Source organism: Watersipora subatra, chromosome 9 (genome assembly GCF_963576615.1).
Source record: "Watersipora subatra chromosome 9, tzWatSuba1.1, whole genome shotgun sequence".
Taxonomy (NCBI): domain Eukaryota; kingdom Metazoa; phylum Bryozoa; class Gymnolaemata; order Cheilostomatida; family Watersiporidae; genus Watersipora; species Watersipora subatra.
The window spans coordinates 55,465,956-55,487,015 of record NC_088716.1 but is presented as its reverse complement, the minus strand read 5'-3'; the positions used below and the strand labels follow the sequence as shown (position 1 = coordinate 55,487,015).

General features: G+C 35.6%; 2 protein-coding genes across 3 annotated transcripts in view; one reads left to right on the top strand and one right to left on the bottom strand.

The window, feature by feature from the left end:
- Window positions 1-216: 216 nt before the first annotated feature.
- Window positions 217-5,402, bottom strand: LOC137403787 (uncharacterized). 2 transcript variants are annotated; one of them, XM_068089831.1, is made up of 7 exons: window positions 5,230-5,402; window positions 4,447-4,563; window positions 3,550-4,041; window positions 3,003-3,173; window positions 2,454-2,655; window positions 1,511-1,598; window positions 217-1,290 (listed from the first exon to the last, which is right to left on the bottom strand). In XM_068089831.1, exons 1-7 carry the CDS (start codon window positions 5,390-5,392, stop codon window positions 643-645), a joined length of 1,881 nt encoding a protein of 626 aa, XP_067945932.1. In that variant the 5' UTR covers window positions 5,393-5,402; the 3' UTR covers window positions 217-642. The 2 variants fall into 2 exon arrangements, with proteins under 2 accessions (XP_067945932.1, XP_067945933.1); XM_068089832.1 differs by lacking the exon at window positions 3,003-3,173.
- A 4,581-nt stretch (window positions 5,403-9,983) lies between these two features.
- LOC137404248 (sucrase-isomaltase, intestinal-like) overlaps window positions 9,984-21,060 on the top strand; it is a 35,032-nt gene continuing 23,955 nt past the window's right edge. Inside the window, exons 1-3 of the mRNA XM_068090423.1 lie at window positions 9,984-10,108; window positions 12,431-12,608; window positions 14,121-14,281. Of these exons, the coding sequence (XP_067946524.1) occupies window positions 10,019-10,108; window positions 12,431-12,608; window positions 14,121-14,281 (429 nt within the window). The 5' untranslated portion in view covers window positions 9,984-10,018. The remainder of the gene's footprint in view (window positions 10,109-12,430; window positions 12,609-14,120; window positions 14,282-21,060) is intronic.

The following is a 21,060-nucleotide window of genomic DNA, read 5'->3' as shown; positions in this document are numbered from 1 at the left end:
CTTTGTTTAGCTCATGTGGTGATTAATTAGTCACCTTCTCTGATGTTAGAGATAAATAACTTCTCTATCGGTGGCCTCCTTTACAAGAAGCATGTTTGAAGGACTTATTCATTTGAGGTCAAGGTTGTTGTGTAGTCTACAGGGCAAAATGCTTATCGTGGTATATTATACTGCTTAAATGTCTATTTTATCATTCCTTAAAAAGTATGCGACAAATCAATGCAAAACTAATAATATATTTAAATGATAATCGTTATAAATTCTTAAATTTAAATAGAAGTTCTATGAAATCTAACATAACATGCGTATCCAAATTTGTAAGTTTTTTAAATGGTACTGAATTAAAGCTCTATCGATGACCAACCATTTGCATTTGGTATGGTAATAAATAGTACGTTAATGTCATAAGCAATTCAGTTATGATTAAAGAACAACAGTGTCACGAGGCAGGCCTTAGTAAGTACTGCCATTGAAATCTATTGTCATGAGGTTAATATACCTCAGCATTGTCCAACTTACGCAGGAAGGCAAGTTTTCCTACTACCACTACATTTTATGTAGACAAACAAAATGAGGCATGGTAACATTTAAAATATTAAGATTATGCTATTTGACAATTATCCTAGAGGTGAGTTGGGGTCACTAGTGTAGTGTCAAGCCTGACTCATCTCTACATAAGGCTGAGTACTGTCTCGTAGGACAATTTGCATCATCTGGCACCTCATAAAGCTGTTGTGGTGGGTCGATCGCAGACGATGCTGGTAGGAAGGTGGGTGCTGACTGCGTAGGATCTTGATATGTTTCGCTGTATATATGCTGTGGTGCTGCTGCCATCGTAACTGGTAAGGTTTGTCCATGCCTCAGTGCTGGATCTTGGTACGAATCACTGTACACACTGTTGGCAACCGTAGCTGTCGCCAATGTTGCTCGCTGATTGCCCGAAGGGTTGTGGTACATCCCGTAGGTAGCGTTGGGCATGATAGTAGAGACAGGTCTGCTGTTAGGAGTCCCGAAGGTACTCATACTGTTTGGTCTGTTCTTCAAACTTGCACGGTTTGGTGAGTCTGGGTCTTCATATTCGTCGCTGCCCCAATCGGTGGCAGTTTTGGCAGTCATCGTTGTGGATTTTTGTGAGAAGCTCACTGAAGGAGGCCTTGGTTTGATAAAATTACCATTCAGTTCGTAATCTACATGTGTGATGGCCTCGTAGATGTCTCCAGGAGAGTCCGTAGGTTCGTACTCCGTCTCTTCTGTTGGTTTTTTAAATGATTCTCGAGGAGGAGGCAACCCCTATGACAAAAGAACATTCTACGTGTATATGTTGTATTGGGCATGTAAACTTGCAGATTTATATTCATAAAGGCAAGAGGAAAAAGGTCCTTTAGTGTATTATAATGCTAACTAGCTTCCATTTGAAAACAGCCTCTCATGTTGGGACAATGAATACAGACTAGTTTACATGTATTTCAGTAGGCAGTCTGACCAAAAGCAGAATAAACGTAACACTTACAGGCCTTCTGCCTATTTCCATTGTCGAGTTATAGTTCATGTTGTGGATAACTTGTTGGTATGGATCTGGTTCAACTCTCGCTCGTCGACTGCAGAATAAAGAACAATGATTAGTTTCTAGGCGGCTACGAATTGATATCCGTTGCTGATGCACTTCAAAGTCAGTTCCTTCAGATAGTGCGGTTGGTTGGGAGGGACACATGACACTCCCTCTTTTGATGTTTGACAAAAACAGGGTGTCACACTAACTGGTTGGTAAATGAAATATTTGTCTAAGCTAAGCATTCCCCATGTCTCCGTGTGTTAAATTGGTTTATAAACATTGTAAAAAATATAAGCGCGTTATTTTTAAACAAAAACCTTTTATTGTTCTAAAGTTCATGGTTTTTGAATAATTTTATTTAATAAGGCAAGAAAATGTTTTTTTTTTACCTTTTGTAGAAAACACTTATTCTTAAATGATGAATAGAATCTTATAAAGGCAAGGACAACCTAACTTACAGTTCCTCAGTATTTCGAACAGCTATAAAACTCACTTTACAAAGAGAGCGGCACTTGTACTGCTGTTATTCTGTAAACAATCCCTTAAAGATCGGGTATGTCTGCTTAGCTTAATGCAAGCAGAGACTGTGCACATTTTAAGAGCATTGTTGCCGTCAGAGACCCTATGATCTTGGCTGGACATGTCTGATTCCAGTGACCAGAAAGCCTTGACAACTGGAAACATGCCGGAGTTGCAGAGGTCAATTTAAGGGTAGATGTCATTTCTGCCACCACCAGAGGCCTTTTTGGTGACCTCTGAACCCCAACCTGTTGTTTGTAGGTCAGGCTTGCTAGATCACAGCTGCTCACTCATATGCTGATATTACGCTCTCACGCATGTTGATGGTACTCTATTACTGTTTATCAGATTGTGTAATAAAAACGAAAAATATGCAACTTACTGTTTCACGATGATGGTAACCATGACGATAAGTCCAAACATGACTACAGCTGGTACAACTGTAGCTATAATCACTATGGTCATATCCATGCCTCCTTGAGATGGTGGAGCAGGGTCAAGCTGCTGCCCTGATGAATCACCACCATTGGCTTCACCTGGCTGCGCTGACGTGGGTATGGTTGTAGTGGACTGCTGTTCAGTTACTAAAAGTTCCATAATGAAAAGTTAATATAATGCCATAAAAATGTTTGCCCGAAAAATACATGGATATTTTTCATAGCATGCAATGAAATTAAATATTTTTGCTGAATGCTGTTCAAAACATAATGACTATTATTGAAATGAATTGCACACTATAGTAATTAAAAGGCTGCCGTGGTAAATATAAAGCAGGAGTAGGCCAGGGAATACTGGGAAGGAAGGATGGATATTGCATTTGGTCGTTGCTCAGATATTGCTAACTAGACTTGACATAGCTGTGGCTCCCTAAGCGTGTCATCTAAATTCAATAACAAGCAGGTGGTCATACATTAATTTACGTAGCACTTACTTCCAGTTGTATTTTTCGATTCTGTACTTGAAACAGGAAAATCTGTGGTTATCCTCCGGACAGTTGCTCGTGACACAGTAGGTACTACGGGTTGTACAGAATTGCGAATGTATTGCATATAGCACTCTTCAGTGCTCAAGTAGTTATACTCTTGGAGGCAGGCAAGCACATCTAAAGACCAAAAATTGACTAGTATCATGGAAAATATTAAAAACCTTATTATGTTTATAAAGTTAGCTGGTAGATGGTACTTTTTGGCAAATGTCTGATTCACCTTGTAACGCAACCAGGGTTTCCTAGTAATGCTTGCTAAAACAGTGTGGTAATATTTTATTGATCGTCTCAAGTTTAAAGTGGGACATTTTGGCTGGCATGCGGAACGGAACGTTCTATGATTGATGACCACTGGTGACTAACGCAAAATTTGAACAGGTCAAGCTATTCACACGATCAGCATCAGGTGAGAGGATGAAGTGATGTTAAGGTGGTGAGGGTAAAAGAAGCAAGCTTGTTAGCGGTAGTACGTGGAAGCTTGGTGGTAACCTACCTTGAATTTGGTCAGCAGAGGTACTCTGTAAAGGATCTCTCGTGTTTGAAGGCATATCCATTGAGACAGGTGCAAAGTTTTGTGGCCTTCGTGCACCAGTAGCCGGAAGTCTAGTTGTGGTCGGTGGAAGTGTAGATGTAGAAACTTTCGCAGAAGGCGAAGGAGTCTGCGATCGAGGGGCTGGTGTCGATAGACGGCTAGGAGTGGGTGTGGGGGATGGTAGAGGTGGCGAACGTACAGCTGGCGGTGAAGGAGTCGGAGCTGGTGCTGGTGCTATATTGGTAGCCGAGGCAGATGGTGAAGTTGGAGTAGCCACAGGTGTCAAGGCTGCTTGTCTATTTTTAAGGGATGTTGGAGCCTCCTGTCCAACAATGGCCTCATGAGACACGCTTTGGTACCACTGACCTCCGGCCTCCACTTTAACCCAGTAGAGGATGGTGTTACCAGGACGGATTTCGTCATCTTGATGCTCATGGTACCAAGTGTACTCCGCTGTAAAATATGCCAACCACTTTTAAGTATTGAATGTTTACAGAGACATTTTAGAATCCTATAATATTTTATCTGTTTCTCTCGTACATATATTATTCGTACCATATTGAAAACCCTAATCTGAATGTACAAGAAGTAAATGTAGTCAACATCTAGTTTAGTAAAACAATGGTTATTTCTTGATCTTTGTTAGCAGCGGCATCTGAGCTTGTTTTGGTTTTACTTCCTTTAAAAAAGATCACCATGCATCAATAAACAACATCGTGCCAGTAACTGGAATGACATCACACTGGTATGCCAACAGTACTATATGATATCACCAATTAAATTTAATGACATGGCTCTCAGCTTAAATCATTTAATGATTGTTATGGCAAGAAACAGGTCCTAGTTTATGATCCTTACCTTGCGGTCTGTTTTCTGAAGAACTATGGGAAGCATCCCCAGCGTTGTAATAGTGCTCATTATTAAAGAATCCGCTGATATTATATGTTAGGTGATATTGTGATGACCTTGGCACATCTGCAACATAAAAGACAATCGCTAGCACACTAATGGTACGCTAATAGCTGGGAGTACTTGTCATGCAAAACTATTAACTGTATTAGTTTTTGCCAGGCTTCTTTGACTTCTCAATTCTTCTTAGTCAGATGATAAAACATCAGATGGTAAAATATAAAATACAGTTGAATAACATGATAGCGAAACACCTCTAACATAGAACAAACGAATATACAAATAGCTCTATGGACAGTGAATCAAAGGGAGAGAGCTCAATGTTCCATACAGGCTAGAAACAGATTTACTACGTAAAATTTCATTTCATTTCCGCTACAAATTCCTTCTTGCATTCTGATTTGTCAGCCGCTGGAAGTCTAGCACGTTACTCTAGCAAGAGCAGGAAAGGACTTGGCAAAAATTTAGGTGTATTTTAGTTTTAGCCTGTGTAAATACATAGCTATAATAGATATTACTTTTCACATGATGCTATTTATAACTTACATAGGATTATGTCAACAAAAGATAGGATAATGATGTCTTTAACTTTAAAAGGTTCAAAAGTATTCAGCTCTTAATTTTTTTAAGAAACTTGGACTGACACGAAACATTCTAGCCACATATGTGTTACTATGAGAGAACAAAGGGTTCCATGACAAAAGCTTTGGTAATACTTTACATTCAACTTACATGTGCGGATTGTAAAGTATAATATCGGATCGTCTCCTGGTACTGTCTGGTAACTGATGTCGACAGCATATTCGTGTTCTTGTAGGAGCATCAGCTGTCCTCCGACAGCATATATCAAGCAAGCAATTATATAAAGGTTTCTTAACATAGTTCTCCTTGACATGTCACTCAAAGGAACAACGAAACAAAACTGATGAAATGGTATGGGGAGGCATCCGATAGCTCGTGAAAGATAATTTTAGAAACAGAAAAATCATCCAATCGAAACGATGCATAATTATTGCATTGCCGCTATTTACCATATAGACTTAGATTATAGTTGAAAAGTTCAGGTTGAGTGGGGTGCCCTTGCAAAGCCCATTACAAAATAAACTTAGACTTGGTGCATGATTTATATTTATTAGATCTGTCGACGTCATGAGGTTGGTGCCATCTCTGGCTGAAGAATGCGTCAGAGATGAATTGGTTGAGTCCGTAATTATTCAAGTCACTTTAGGATATCGCTTCTTATGCTAATTTCTTCTCTTTGTTACCTTAAGACCGGTCAGAACTAAAGCGCAGACAATTTCCACAAACTCTAACTATTGCGGTGAAGGTTTGTCATTTCACCACTTCAAATTATTATATCTTTTGAGCCAATTACTGATGAGAACATTGACTAAGATCCTTGGTGAGGCTTGTGCTGGATTGGATCAAGAATATTTCTCTGCTAGTGATTTCATAACACGCACCTAAAGACAGATAGCTTGAGTGAGTCAAAGTTTGGTCAGTAAGTTATAGGGTTAGCATCTGATAATCAAAATGGGTCGTTTGAATTTTAGGCCATAGCTTGCTCTTAATTAGTAGGCTTGGGAGCTTATAAAAACAAATAAATTTATTTTTTCTACAGATATCCATTAGTATAATCAATTAATTCGAATTCTAGTCCAAATGTCAAATCAAATGTTTAGTTTTTCATAGTCCATGTATATACAGTGTTTAATATATTCTACTCTATCCCTTGCTCACCTTGTATGCACATACCCTATCCACTAATCATATCATATACTCATCTAAGTACTGTCTTTTTTGTTTTCTATTATTAGTGAGTTCGACAAAACTCTATTTTCTCATGCTAACTTCAATGAATATTTTATACCAACAAATCAGTGATAAACTTTGTTGGTATACTTACCATTATAACACAGACTGCTAAAATAGGCTATTTCATGATTGACTAGGGAAATAGTCCTCGAGACACTTTCTATTGTAGTTGTCAACTCCTGTTTATTATTAGCAGTTTAAACAGCAAAGATTACAAATCAAAATGTCTTAAGTTTTTTGTACTAATATCACATCTCTAATCATGTTACTACTCTCAAATATAGCCAACTTGTCCCACATTGTGCCGCAATTGAAGACTATGAGCATAGATTTGAGAGTATAATCTCCGCTGGATGCAGATTGCTCTTTAGTGTCAAGAAATAATAATAAAGAATAATTATTCTACTGTTTCAACTTTCCCTAACTTCATGTGAAATTGTTCTGTCAATTGATGATTAATAACTATATACATACACGTGGTTCGTCATGGATACACTTTTAAGGAAAGAGCAACAGCATTTCAGTTGGAGTTGTCTATCCTTTAGCATTTGTAGCAAATGCTCACTCTCTTGCTTATGGATTTGTTCATTGTCACAAGAATTAAATGTATGATATCGTTGCGATGGCTGAACAGAGATACAACTTCTCCAGAGTAGCTCAGCCTGAATACTATTCCACCAGTTTTATCTTACGTTATACTTTTGACCTTGTAACCTGGAAAAGAGTTGTTATGCAAGCTAGTAATACAGAAATGAATATAATATTGAGTCTAAAACTGGTCTGTAATTAATTTAGCTCATATTTGAATCAATTAAAATAACCTATAAATTAATTTAATCAATATACATGTACAAAATGAATGTGATTGACAGCTAGACTAACCGAATCTTTTACCATACTACCAACTCTAAACAGTTTTATCATACTACCAACTCTAAGCAGTTTTATCATACTACCAACTCTAAGCAGTTTTATCATACTACCAACTCTAAGTAGTTTTATCATACTACCAACTCTAAGCAGTTTTATCATACTACCAACTCTAAGCAGTTTTATCATACTACCAATTCTAAGCAGTTTTATCATACTACCAACTCTAAGTAGTTTTATCATACTACCAACTCTAAGTAGTTTTATCATACTACCAACTCTAAGTAGTTTTATCATACTAACAACTCTAAGTAGTTTTATCATACTACCAACTCTAAGTAGTTTTATCATACTACCAACTCTAAGCAGTTTTATCATACTACCAACTCTAAGCAGTTTTATCATACTACCAACTCTAAGCAGTTCTATCATACTACCAACTCTAAGCAGTTTTATCATACTACCAACTCTAAGCAGTTTTACAATACGATTATGCCAAAGTACATTATGGCCATCATATTTGAATAGCTGCATATCTCCATAAAAAAGAATACAATCGAAAAGATGGTGCGTAGACAAGGATTCATTCACGACATTCAGAGATAATAATGCTTCCAGTTAATAATCCTTTACTAAACTGTTCACACTACTCTGATGATCACCAAAAACACTCAGCAAATCAAAATGTTTCATGATATGGCAAATAGCTCTATTCACAAACATTGGCTTCCGTGCAGTTGCCAGCACGTAAAGTAGTTCCTGAAGATATATTCGAGCACGTTAAAATGATAAGGTGTTGACTAGCTTACCATGAAGCTAGGTTCATTGTTGAGATGATAAGATATACATAGTCCTGTGTGTAAGGATTGTCATGTACAGATACAATCAAGTCAATAGGGACACATCCTGGCAATTCTGTGCATGCTAAGAAATCATCAGGTGTAATAACTACGTGAACAATTATTCCCCTTCACCAAGGTAGATGAGTGGCATAGTTGGTAGGGTGTCTGGCTGCAAAATGGAGTATCCATGTTTGATTCCTGTGAAAGGCAAAATTTTTTTAATGCTCTCCGCGTGGCTTTGGACAGATGAACGAGTGGACACAACTCTTACTATATTAAATATTTTATGTATTACTTTTAGCAAAACTCAGGGTTTGATTACAAAAGTTTGTTAGGCAAGGCAAGAGGTAGGAGAGGTTTTACGACACTTGGCCTAAGTTTTGGCCTAACTTACACAGGCGTATCACTAGTCAAAGCCCACTCTTCAAACCCAGATATCTAACGTGTTCATAAAATAATAACCTATTGAAACACTAGAGATAATATTCAATAACCATTCTTGCAAACTGCGAGGACAGCATAAGCAACGATAAGGAGGATGCAATATTGGCTATCTGTTTGCCTGTCAATTAACCTAACCCTTTTGATACTTGATAAGCAGTAGGTAAGTGATAGCGCTTAGTAAAATGTCCCCAAACAAGCACTCATATTCCATACTGTAGTTAAAACTGATATAGCCAAGGTCAGGGAGCTGGGAATCGTAATTAGTTCTCCATACTGGCTTCAAGGTAAGGTAATAGATCGTTTCAAACACTCGCTTGTCACCTACTATGGTTGGAAGTCCTTATATGAGAAGTTTTGATTCCTCTTTGTGAAAGGAGGGTGAAAGTTAAAACCTGGAGGATTAACATATTTTACAAGCCTAAAACGATGAACATTGTTTCATGTTTTATCCAACTACTAAGGTGTAAGATCTGTTAGCGGCTCCCCAGACTGCTCATAGCGCTTATTAGCTGCTCATTAGTCAACAATGGATTATCTCCTTGTGCATGATTATAGCAGCCTGTATACAAGCAAACATGTCTCTAGAGTTATGTTTTATATTACATTTTTACTCAGTACATTCACGAGACTGAATGTTTCTCTTTTAGTCTGTATCATAGAACTCGGCAGCATTGCCAATGTGTAGTTTGCGTAGTGAGCTTAGGGAACAAATTAAATGACTTGCACACCACTCTTATTTTTATTATTGCCATAGTTTTCTATTACTTATAAGTTATTACTAAATGAATGCTCGACATTGCAGAGATAATATAAAAGGTTTTGCACAGTAAATTTATTTTTAATCAACATATACAAGATTTACCATTCTAACTTTAAAATTAAGGTGTTGGTTTATTTCAGTGTAGGCTACTCAAATTTATGCTATATGTAATCCACACATGTAATATGTAGTCCAGTGCCGCATAAAGATTAGCAGGTGTAATAAGTATGCCCACAATTATGCTATGGTATGGCTAGGTGGCCGTGTAGTGGAGTGGTTTCTGGATTACAGGTGTTTTCGAGTTCAATTCCAGCGCAAAGTGCTTTTTCATTCCTAGTAGTTAAAGCATGGGTATTTGAATCGCTATAATTGGACAGACGGAAAACCAACAAACAAACACATTGATTTGTATATTAAGATATGCAAATATACGGTTCTTTTCACTCTTCTGAGTGAAGTGCTGCTTACAGAACGCTAGCCTGCTCATTCATTCTGCACAGGTGTATATAGCATACAGATAATATCAGCTTACTTCCAATAAAAACCAAACTGTTCCGTCTTGATGACAATCAAGTCTCAGTATTGTTGCGAAATAAATGCCTTTTAATTCAAATGTACCAACCTTGGCAATGCTGATTGTTTTTCCAGAACAAACCTGAATAACTAGGCTTTCTAATTACTTTAAAGACCTGAAAGCTCTCCAATGGCTGACTTATGGGCCAGTTACTAGCCAGTTAACAGTAGGCTATGTGCTTGTAGATACTAAAGGCATTAGAGCATCTGAGTCAGCATGAAAACAAAGGCTGTCATTGGAATAGCGATAGGGTTTGTGGTCGTCGTCGTGGTCGGTGTTGGACTCCACTTTGGCTTGGCACAACAGGTAGGTATATTTTCAGACAGCTCTGTAAATGGTGCACTAACTAACGTGGAACCCTAGGTAAGCATATGTTCTAGACAACCTTGCAAATGGTACACTAACTTGGAACCACAGGTAGCCATATGTTCTAGATAACCTTGCAAATGGTACACTAACTTGGAACCACAGGTAGCCATATGTTCTAGATAACCTTGGAAATGGTACACCAACTTGGAACCACAAGTAGCCATATGTTCTAGACATGTAGATGGTGCACCAATTAACTTGGAACCCTAGATAAGCATATGTTCTAGACAACCTTGCAAATAGTACACTGACTTGGAACCACAGGTAGCCATATGTTCTAGATAACCCTGTTGATGGTGCACCAATTAACTTGGAACCACAGGTAGCCATATGTTCTAGATAACCTTGCAAATAGTACACTGACTTAGAACTACAGGTAGCCATATGTTCTAGATAACCTTGCAAATGGTACACTAACTTGGAGCTACAGGTAGCCATATATGTTCTCGATAACCTTGCAAATGGTGCACTAACTTGGAGCTACAGGTAGCCATATATTCCTGCAGATGGTGTACTAACTAACTAAATAACTAACTAATTAACTAACTAACTAATTAACCAGCTAACTAATTAACAAACTAACTAATCTTATTAACTATAGCTGATCAAGAATATTACTGAATCAGTCGGCTTCAGTACATAAAACCGGTGTAGAAAAAGAGAATCTAGCAGACGTATATTAGGTGTAGCGATGCTAATCAGTTTTTGCTAGTTTCTATATACTTATGCAGCTGGTCCATTGTAGTCAGCGTCTCCTACATAGTAATTTTTGACAGATTTTGAGAGACTCTAGAAATTAAGGAACAAGTCCTACTTGGTCAACTATTAGATGAGCAAATATACAATAAGTACATGTCTGTTAGCAGACGTTTACTAATCCTACATCGGTTTCCAAGTGATTGTGTGAATAGCTTGTTGTGAAACAATCAGATGTTTGAGTTTTTCGGAAGTTATAATTAAAGACTTTGTGACTGCTCATTTGTGAAATGACATTATTACCACTAGCATGATTAATGTGCAAACTCCTTTTCTCTCTACAGCCGAAGGTAATGCTGATAAACCTATTTATATATAGCATTTCAAATTGTTATTAATTTTATTAGTAACAAGAATAATAACAAATTGTCAGGACTGCTAGCCTAGGCTTACAATACTTTTAGATTTGCTATGCATAGATTTTCTATGCAATTTTGAGCGCTGTTTTAAATTGCATTTCAAACATGTTGGCGGTTCTGTGCTAGCTGACAAAAAGCTTGACTTCATCACTGATCAGTCTTTCCAAAGCTTCCTGTTCTAATAGAAGCATGACATGAATAGACAGGTGTCATGACATTATCATGCAATGCGTGTGGAACAGTGATTCTAACTTCATAGGTCTACCTTAACTTTAAATCTTGAAGCATGACTTTGAAAACTGTCCATAATCACATAAACTAGATGGACTCGAATATGGGTGTGCAAAGGGGCCATCAGCAGAGATAAACCACAGAAATAGGTAAACTTCTTCAGCTGCTAACTAGCTGAGAATCAGTAAATCTGCCTTTCCTAGCCTCCGGCAGTGTCTAAATGTACTTTCTGGCACCAGGCTGCTTTCGGTGTCTTTATGTGTATATAGGACATGCACAAGACACTCAAATTCAACTTGTGTACTTCTTAAAATACTATAAAAACTTATGTTAGGTTTTACAACAAAAAAGGTACATGATGTTGCATGAGCATTAAGTCAAAGATGCTTACTACATGGACAGTGGATTGACCTTAATGACCTGCACGACCTAGAATCGCATAAGATCTTAATAAATATTTATAAACATTTACAAAATAATAATATTTATACTTGATAAATATTTTATATACAGTTTATAAGTATATATAAACTCTTCCATATAACAAACCTGTTCAATAGATGCTAAAATGTTGTAATTTGATTTGGTGAGGAGCCCAGTTCTACGCAATAATCTAATTACAGTATTAATATGCATTATGCAAATGATAACACATGAACTTATGAAGCATCAGTGTTTACCTTATCATGGCTCCAATCAATAGAAAACATTTTTGTGATCATGTCATAGAGGCACACACAGAAAATTTAAAATCATCCTATTCTTAGCCTAGCAGCTCTGACAATTTGTTATTATTCTTCTTACTAACTATTACTATTATTATAATTATTCTTCTTACTAACAAACAGCTTGTTAATTAAGGGTTTAAAGTAGTTAAACAAAGGTACTTTGAATATTGTATTTTTCCACTAAGGATGAAGATGATTTCCCTCCTATTCCCCCAACAGCTCGCCAAGGAGTACGAGTTGATTGTTTGATAGATCGGTTAGTGAAGACAGAAAAGGAATGCTATGATAGACAGTGCGCGTGGGATGATTCTCCTGGTACCGAAGATGCTGACAAGTGCTCCCTGACTGTGTCTCCTACACGAGGTTAGTCATACCAGGTCAAAGTAGGCTAGTAGTAGAAGACTTCGACGAAGCAATGCTGAGAAAGTTACTAGTTAAGTTTTGTTACCTGACTAGCATTAGTACTTCAAAGAGGAAGAGACCCTAATACATGTAAATAATTATTTGAGTGATAAAAGATTGCTTGAGAACCTTGAATGTGCATGCATGGAGTAGCGAGATAATAAATGGGTGGGACTAAATCTTAATGAGTGAGACCAAAAACAGATGATTGATGATCTGTTGAAATGAGAAGATGAGCTAGAGAGGTCAAGGCCGTGGGGCACCAATTGTGACTATGCCTTATTAATGAAACAGCCTGGAAACTCTGAGGAACTTCCTAATGATACTTTGTACAAAATTACCAGTTTTCAATAATTAATGCCTTCGCCAGTTTTTATTGGTCAACTCATGTCTCCAGTCATCAAGGTTCCTTTGCCACTAGACTCAGAGGTGCCCAGTCAAGGTTATAGCCTTTTTTGTACAACAATGCTGTTAAAATACACGCACAGCCTCTGCAGACATGGAACTCTATATTCAAGGCTTTGCACTATAATCATATCATAGTGGTCAATTGCCTCATATAGAGAAGGCTCTTTTCAATAACTATTTTCCATCTGTATGCATCACAAAAAATTGCATTTCCTTGCTTATCACTTACAGTAACTTTTCAAAACACAGAAATGACATTAATCACTTAAAAAGATTAGCCAATGAGATACAATCTAAAGGCCTACAAAAACGACCAATATTATGTATCTAGTGTGCTATCAACGCGTGTGCCCACATCAGCCAGTGTTTAGGGTGGCTCCTTTACAATGTACAACTATTCAAGGGACCGCCTAAGGCCTTATCAACAATAATAAAATGTGTCCCTTTTGACTTGATTGTATCTGTACATGACAATCCTTACACGCTGGAATATGTACAGTATATCTTATCATCTCAACAATGAACCTAGCTACAAGGTGGGATAGTCAACACCTTATCATTTTAACGCGCCTCAATATATCTTCAGGAACTACTTTACGTGCTGGCAACTGCGCAGAAGCCAATATTTGTGTATAGAGCTATTTGCTAGATCATGAAACATTTTGATTTGTTTAGTGTTTTTGGTGATCATCAGAGTAGTGTGAACAGTCTAGTGCAAAACTATTAACTGGAAGCATTATTATCTCTTAATGTCGTGCATGAGTCGGCATCTATGTGCCATTTTTTTAATTGTATTTTTATGGAGATAGGCAGCTATTCAAATATGATGGCTATAATGTACTTTGGCATAATTTTCTTGCAAAACTGCTTAGAGTTGGTAGTATGATAAAAGATTTGGCTAGTTTAGCTGTCAATCACATTAATTTTGTACATGTATATTGATTAAATTAATTTATAGGTTATTTTAATTGATTCAAATATGAGCTAAATTAATTACAGACAAGTTTTAGACTCAATATTATATTCATTTCTGTATTACTAACTAGTATAACAACTCTTTTCCAGGTTACAAGGTCAAAAGTATAACGAAAGATAAAACTGGTGGAATAGTAGTCAGGCTGAGCTACACTGGAGAAGTTGAATCTCTGTTCAGCCATCGCAAAGATGTCATACGGGAAGTTGATGTAAAAGTCACACCTTACAGTGGTGATACTGTTAGAATCCAAGTAAGTGTTTATCTAAACAAAAGATGAATTATCATGTTTTCATATAGCTCCATACATCATCACATCTGTTGGTTGTCTACTTTGTATAACTCCATATATCATCCCATCTGTTGGTTGTCTACTTTATATAACTCCATATATCATCACATCTGTTTGTTGTTTACTTTATATAACTCCATACATCATCTCATCTGTTTGTTGTCTATTTTATATAACTTCATATATCATCACATCTGTTTGTTTTCTATTTTATATAACTCCATATATCATCTCGTCTGTTCGTTGTCTACTTCATATAACTCCATATATCATCACATCTGTTTGTTGTCTGCTTCATATTACTCCATATATCATCACATCTGTTTGTTGTCTACTTCATATAACTCCATATATCATCTCATCTGTTAGTTGTCTATTTTATATAACTCCATATATCATCACATCTGTTTGTTGGCTACTTCGTATAACTCCATATATAAACATATCTGTTTGTTGTCTATTTTATATAACTTTATATATAATCCCATCTGTTCTTTGTCTACTTAATATAACTCCATATGCCAACATATCTGTTTGTTGTCTACTTCATATAACTCTAAATATATCATCATAGCTGTTGGTTGTTGCTCATTTCAATAATATATCTAAGCCTTTAGATCTACTAGTTAGCACTTGATCTAGCACAACACAGAGCATTACCAAGCCCATCATTTCTATGTTTATTTTTATATTTTTAATAACAAACAAATGAAAGGGCCATAATAGTATCAAGGCAGATTAAGTGTCAGCTACATATGATCGACTAATTTATCTAGCTATAAGTAAAAAACACCTCAAATTGTTCAAAACACCTTCCACCTAACTTTGTTTTAAACTCACCTTGAATAATCACTTTTTTACCCATGTAACATCAACAGAAAATGAGATCAGCCCAGGCGTTGACAATAAACCTAAGCTTAGCTCTCCTTTTGAAAGTACTGAAAAAGCTTTGGACATAGTACTCACTCACTCACTCACTCACTCACTCAGTCACTCACTCACTCACATAGTACTCACTGTCAAACTGTGCTCACTGTCAAACTAGATAAAAAAATATTTTTATATACTCTTGAGTTAAGTCTATCATGAGCTACTGATTGCAAAAACGTAAGAAAGCTGACAAGAAAACCTGATATTTCATCCCGAAGGTATCAGATTGAAATATCAGGTTTTCATCCTGATACCTTCGGGATGAAAACCTGATACTTCGATATTTATAACATAAGTAACCTAATGAAATACCAGGTTACTTTTATTAAAAAAGGTGTTTTATTATTTTATTAAAAAGTTTTTGCTGTGGATAACAGAGATAAAAAGGTGTGAACATGTACAATAGCAAATTTATATAAGGAGAAGTCACCCAATGCTATGTCAACATATTGTTGAGATAAAAAGAATTGAAATGCCTAGATGAGCAGGAAAATTTGTAACTGAACACAAATTACACAATAATTGTCAGGTTGTTGCAGAATGGCTAAGATGGATATCAACTTGTAACTGGAAAATTGCACAATGTTGTTGAGGATTTTATAACTCAGGGGGCTCAATGTCTTTTTTTAGCCAGGATCATAGTACATGTATATGATTAAGAACAGTTAGTGCTGCCGCTCTTAAAAGATTTGAAGACTGTTTAGAAATGCATCTAAAATTATGTAGTGTTTTGGTTTATGTTGTTGCCGCACACCTACATGTGTTCCATAAATAACATACTCTAAACACTTACATAGCCTTGTTTTTAGGATCAAAGTAATATCAGGGGCTAGCATTAAATTGCTCTTAGATTCACCTTCTTACATATTGGCAATTGGTTTATAATAATTGTCAAGGACAGTGTCAAGGCCAACGAATATTAAGAACATGAACACAAAGTAAATGACTTTTGCTGGCTCCTGTAATTGTTTAAACATAACTTATGCTTTTTGAATTATTAAATAAAGAAGGTGACTTTTTTGAATAATGATCTGCTAGGGTAAATTGAGTTCCAACTCAGTTATGTTACAGACTTCTATAATAAAGAATAGACTCGGCTAAAATAACTTTTTTGTTACAGTTTATGGTAGAAGATTTTACAATGCTGTGGTTTTTTTGGCAGCGCTGTTAAGATTATTATTTTGAAGTATTCTTATTTTACATAAACTACATTTATATAAATTATTTTTTACTATTATGGTTTGACATTACCTTATGAATTTTTGTTTTGATTATTATAGTTTGATAAGTCTTAAAGACTGCATATCTTATAACTAACCTACTTTTTGTGCTGTCACCGCTTTCGTGTGGCTCAAGGAGTGATTCACTAAATATTCACTAATTAGATGCACTAGAAACCTGTAGTAGTTGAAGGGTTTTTGATTGCTATAGGCGACTATCAGCTCTCAACTAACATAATCAGCCACAATCCGCTTTGGTTTATACTTCACTTAGTGCTCCTGCTTCCTCCACTGTTATACAGTGTCCATAAATTATGGCAATTCTCACAGTAGAAGCTTTTCAAACAACATACATGCTATGGTTTTCAACTGAGTAATCCAGAGTTCTCTATTAACCATGTGATATACCTAAATAAGTCTTTTGAAATCATAGTGTTGGTAGAATATTTTCACTTTTAACAAATTTCTTTATGATATAGTGATTAACGAGGCTCTATAGTGTTGAATAAAAGTTATTTAGTAGTATGGATCAGTTTGTCTACTTTCGCAAACTGTACATCATATGGTAATTGATGATGCTCTCTATAGTGTTGAATAGACGTTATTTAGTAGTATGGATCAGTTTGTCTACTTTCGCAAGCTGTACATCATATGGTAATTGATGAAGCTCTCTATAGTGTTGAATAGACGTTATTTAGTAGTATGGAACAGTTTGTCTACTTTCGCAAACTGTACATCATATAGTAATTGATGAAGCTCTCTATAGTGTTGAATAGACGTTATTTAGTAGTATGGATCAGTTTGTCTACTTTCGCAAACTGTACATCATATGGTAATTGATGAAGCTCTCTATAGTGTTGAATAGATGTAATTTAGTAGTATGGAACAGTTTGTCTACTTTCGCAAACTGTACATCATATAGTAATTGATGAAGCTCTCTATAGTGTTGAATAGACGTTATTTAGTAGTATGGATCAGTTTGTCTACTTTCGCAAACTGTACATCATATGGTAATTGATGAAGCTCTCTATAGTGTTGAATAGATGTAATTTAGTAGTATGGAACAGTTTGTCTACTTTCGCAAACTGTACATCATATAGTAATTGATGAAGCTCTCTATAGTGTTGAATAGACGTTATTTAGTAGTATGGAACAGTTTGTCTACTTTCGCAAACTGTACATCATATAGTAATTGATGAAGCTCTCTATAGTGTTGAATAGACGTTATTTAGTAGTATGGATCAGTTTGTCTACTTTCGCAAACTGTACATCATATGGTAATTGATGAAGCTCTCTATAGTGTTGAATAGATGTAATTTAGTAGTATGGAACAGTTTGTCTACTTTCGCAAACTGTACATCATATAGTAATTGATGAAGCTCTCTATAGTGTTGAATAGATGTAATTTAGTAGTATGGAACAGTTTGTCTACTTTCGCAAACTGTACATCATATAGTAATTGATGAAGCTCTCTATAGTGTTGAATAGACGTTATTTAGTAGTATGGATCAGTTTGTCTACTTTCGCAAACTGTACATCATATGGTAATTGATGAAGCTCTCTATAGTGTTGAATAGATGTAATTTAGTAGTATGGAACAGTTTGTCTACTTTCGCAAGCTGTACATCATATGGTAATTAATGAAGCTCTCTATAGTGTTGAATAGACGTTATTTAGTAGTATGGAACAGTTTGTCTACTTTCGCAAACTGTACATCATATAGTAATTGATGAAGCTCTCTATAGTGTTGAATAGACGTTATTTAGTAGTATGGATCAGTTTGTCTACTTTCGCAAACTGTACATCATATGGTAATTGATGAAGCTCTCTATAGTGTTGAATAGATGTAATTTAGTAGTATGGAACAGTTTGTCTACTTTCGGAAACTGTACATCATATGGTAATTGATGAAGCTCTCTATAGTGTTGAATAAAAGTTATTTAGTAGTATGGATCAGTTTGTCTACTTTCGCAAACTGTACATCATATGGTAATTGATGAAGCTCTCTATAGTGTTGAATAGACGTTATTTAGTAGTATGGATCAGTTTGTCTACTTTCGCAAACTGTACATCATATGGTAATTGATGAAGCTCTCTATAGTGTTGAATAGATGTTATTTAGTAGTATGGATCAGTTTGTCTACTTTCGCAAACTGTACATCATATGGTAATTGATGAAGCTCTCTATAGTGTTGAATAGATGTAATTTAGTAGTATGGAACAGTTTGTCTACTTTCGCAAACTGTACATCATATAGTAATTGATGAAGCTCTCTATAGTGTTGAATAGACGTTATTTAGTAGTATGGATCAGTTTGTCTACTTTCGCAAACTGTACATCATATGGTAATTGATGAAGCTCTCTATAGTGTTGAATAGATGTAATTTAGTAGTATGGAACAGTTTGTCTACTTTCGCAAACTGTACATCATATAGTAATTGATGAAGCTCTCTATAGTGTTGAATAGACGTTATTTAGTAGTATGGATCAGTTTGTCTACTTTCGCAAACTGTACATCATATGGTAATTGATGAAGCTCTCTATAGTGTTGAATAGATGTAATTTAGTAGTATGGAACAGTTTGTCTACTTTCGCAAACTGTACATCATATAGTAATTGATGAAGCTCTCTATAGTGTTGAATAGACGTTATTTAGTAGTATGGAACAGTTTGTCTACTTTCGCAAACTGTACATCATATGGTAATTGATGAAGCTCTCTATAGTGTTGAATAGATGTAATTTAGTAGTATGGAACAGTTTGTCTACTTTCGCAAACTGTACATCATATAGTAATTGATGAAGCTCTCTATAGTGTTGAATAGATGTAATTTAGTAGTATGGAACAGTTTGTCTACTTTCGCAAACTGTACATCATATAGTAATTGATGAAGCTCTCTATAGTGTTGAATAGACGTTATTTAGTAGTATGGATCAGTTTGTCTACTTTCGCAAACTGTACATCATATGGTAATTGATGAAGCTCTCTATAGTGTTGAATAGATGTAATTTAGTAGTATGGAACAGTTTGTCTACTTTCGCAAACTGTACATCATATAGTAATTGATGAAGCTCTCTATAGTGTTGAATAGACGTTATTTAGTAGTATGGATCAGTTTGTCTACTTTCGCAAACTGTACATCATATAGTAATTGATGAAGCTCTCTATAGTGTTGAATAGACGTTATTTAGTAGTATGGATCAGTTTGTCTACTTTCGCAAACTGTACATCATATGGTAATTGATGAAGCTCTCTATAGTGTTGAATAGATGTAATTTAGTAGTATGGAACAGTTTGTCTACTTTCGCAAGCTGTACATCATATGGTAATTAATGAAGCTCTCTATAGTGTTGAATAGACGTTATTTAGTAGTATGGAACAGTTTGTCTACTTTCGCAAACTGTACATCATATAGTAATTGATGAAGCTCTCTATAGTGTTGAATAGACGTTATTTAGTAGTATGGATCAGTTTGTCTACTTTCGCAAACTGTACATCATATGGTAATTGATGAAGCTCTCTATAGTGTTGAATAGATGTAATTTAGTAGTATGGAACAGTTTGTCTACTTTCGGAAACTGTACATCATATGGTAATTGATGAAGCTCTCTATAGTGTTGAATAAAAGTTATTTAGTAGTATGGATCAGTTTGTCTACTTTCGCAAACTGTACATCATATGGTAATTGATGAAGCTCTCTATAGTGTTGAATAGACGTTATTTAGTAGTATGGATCAGTTTGTCTACTTTCGCAAACTGTACATCATATGGTAATTGATGAAGCTCTCTATAGTGTTGAATAGATGTTATTTAGTAGTATGGATCAGTTTGTCTACTTTCGCAAACTGTACATCATATGGTAATTGATGAAGCTCTCTATAGTGTTGAATAGATGTAATTTAGTAGTATGGAACAGTTTGTCTACTTTCGCAAACTGTACATCATATAGTAATTGATGAAGCTCTCTATAGTGTTGAATAGACGTTATTTAGTAGTATGGATCAGTTTGTCTACTTTCGCAAACTGTACATCATATGGTAATTGATGAAGCTCTCTATAGTGTTGAATAGATGTAATTTAGTAGTATGGAACAGTTTGTCTACTTTCGCAAACTGTACATCATATAGTAATTGATGAAGCTCTCTATAGTGTTGAATAGACGTTATTTAGTAGTATGGATCAGTTTGTCTACTTTCGCAAACTGTACATCATATGGTAATTGATGAAGCTCTCTATAGTGTTGAATAGATGTAATTTAGTAGTATGGAACAGTTTGTCTACTTTCGCAAACTGTACATCATATAGTAATTGATGAAGCTCTCTATAGTGTTGAATAGACGTTATTTAGTAGTATGGAACAGTTTGTCTACTTTCGCAAACTGTACATCATATGGTAATTGATGAAGCTCTCTATAGTGTTGAATAGATGTAATTTAGTAGTATGGAACAGTTTGTCTACTTTCGCAAACTGTACATCATATAGTAATTGATGAAGCTCTCTATAGTGTTGAATAGATGTAATTTAGTAGTATGGAACAGTTTGTCTACTTTCGCAAACTGTACATCATATAGTAATTGATGAAGCTCTCTA

Bases quoted from the DNA above. Each gene is read 5' to 3' on its own strand.
- LOC137403787 (XM_068089831.1), bottom strand. From the start codon at position 5,392: ATGTCAAGGAGAACTATGTTAAGAAACCTTTATATAATTGCTTGCTTG. The intron at 4,564-5,229 runs GTAAGTTGAATG...TTTATGTTGCAG, and splicing joins ATACTTTACAATCCGCACAT to ATGTGCCAAGGTCATCACAA. The intron at 1,291-1,510 runs GTAAGTGTTACG...CTTTTGTCATAG, and splicing joins TGGAAATAGGCAGAAGGCCT to GGGTTGCCTCCTCCTCGAGA.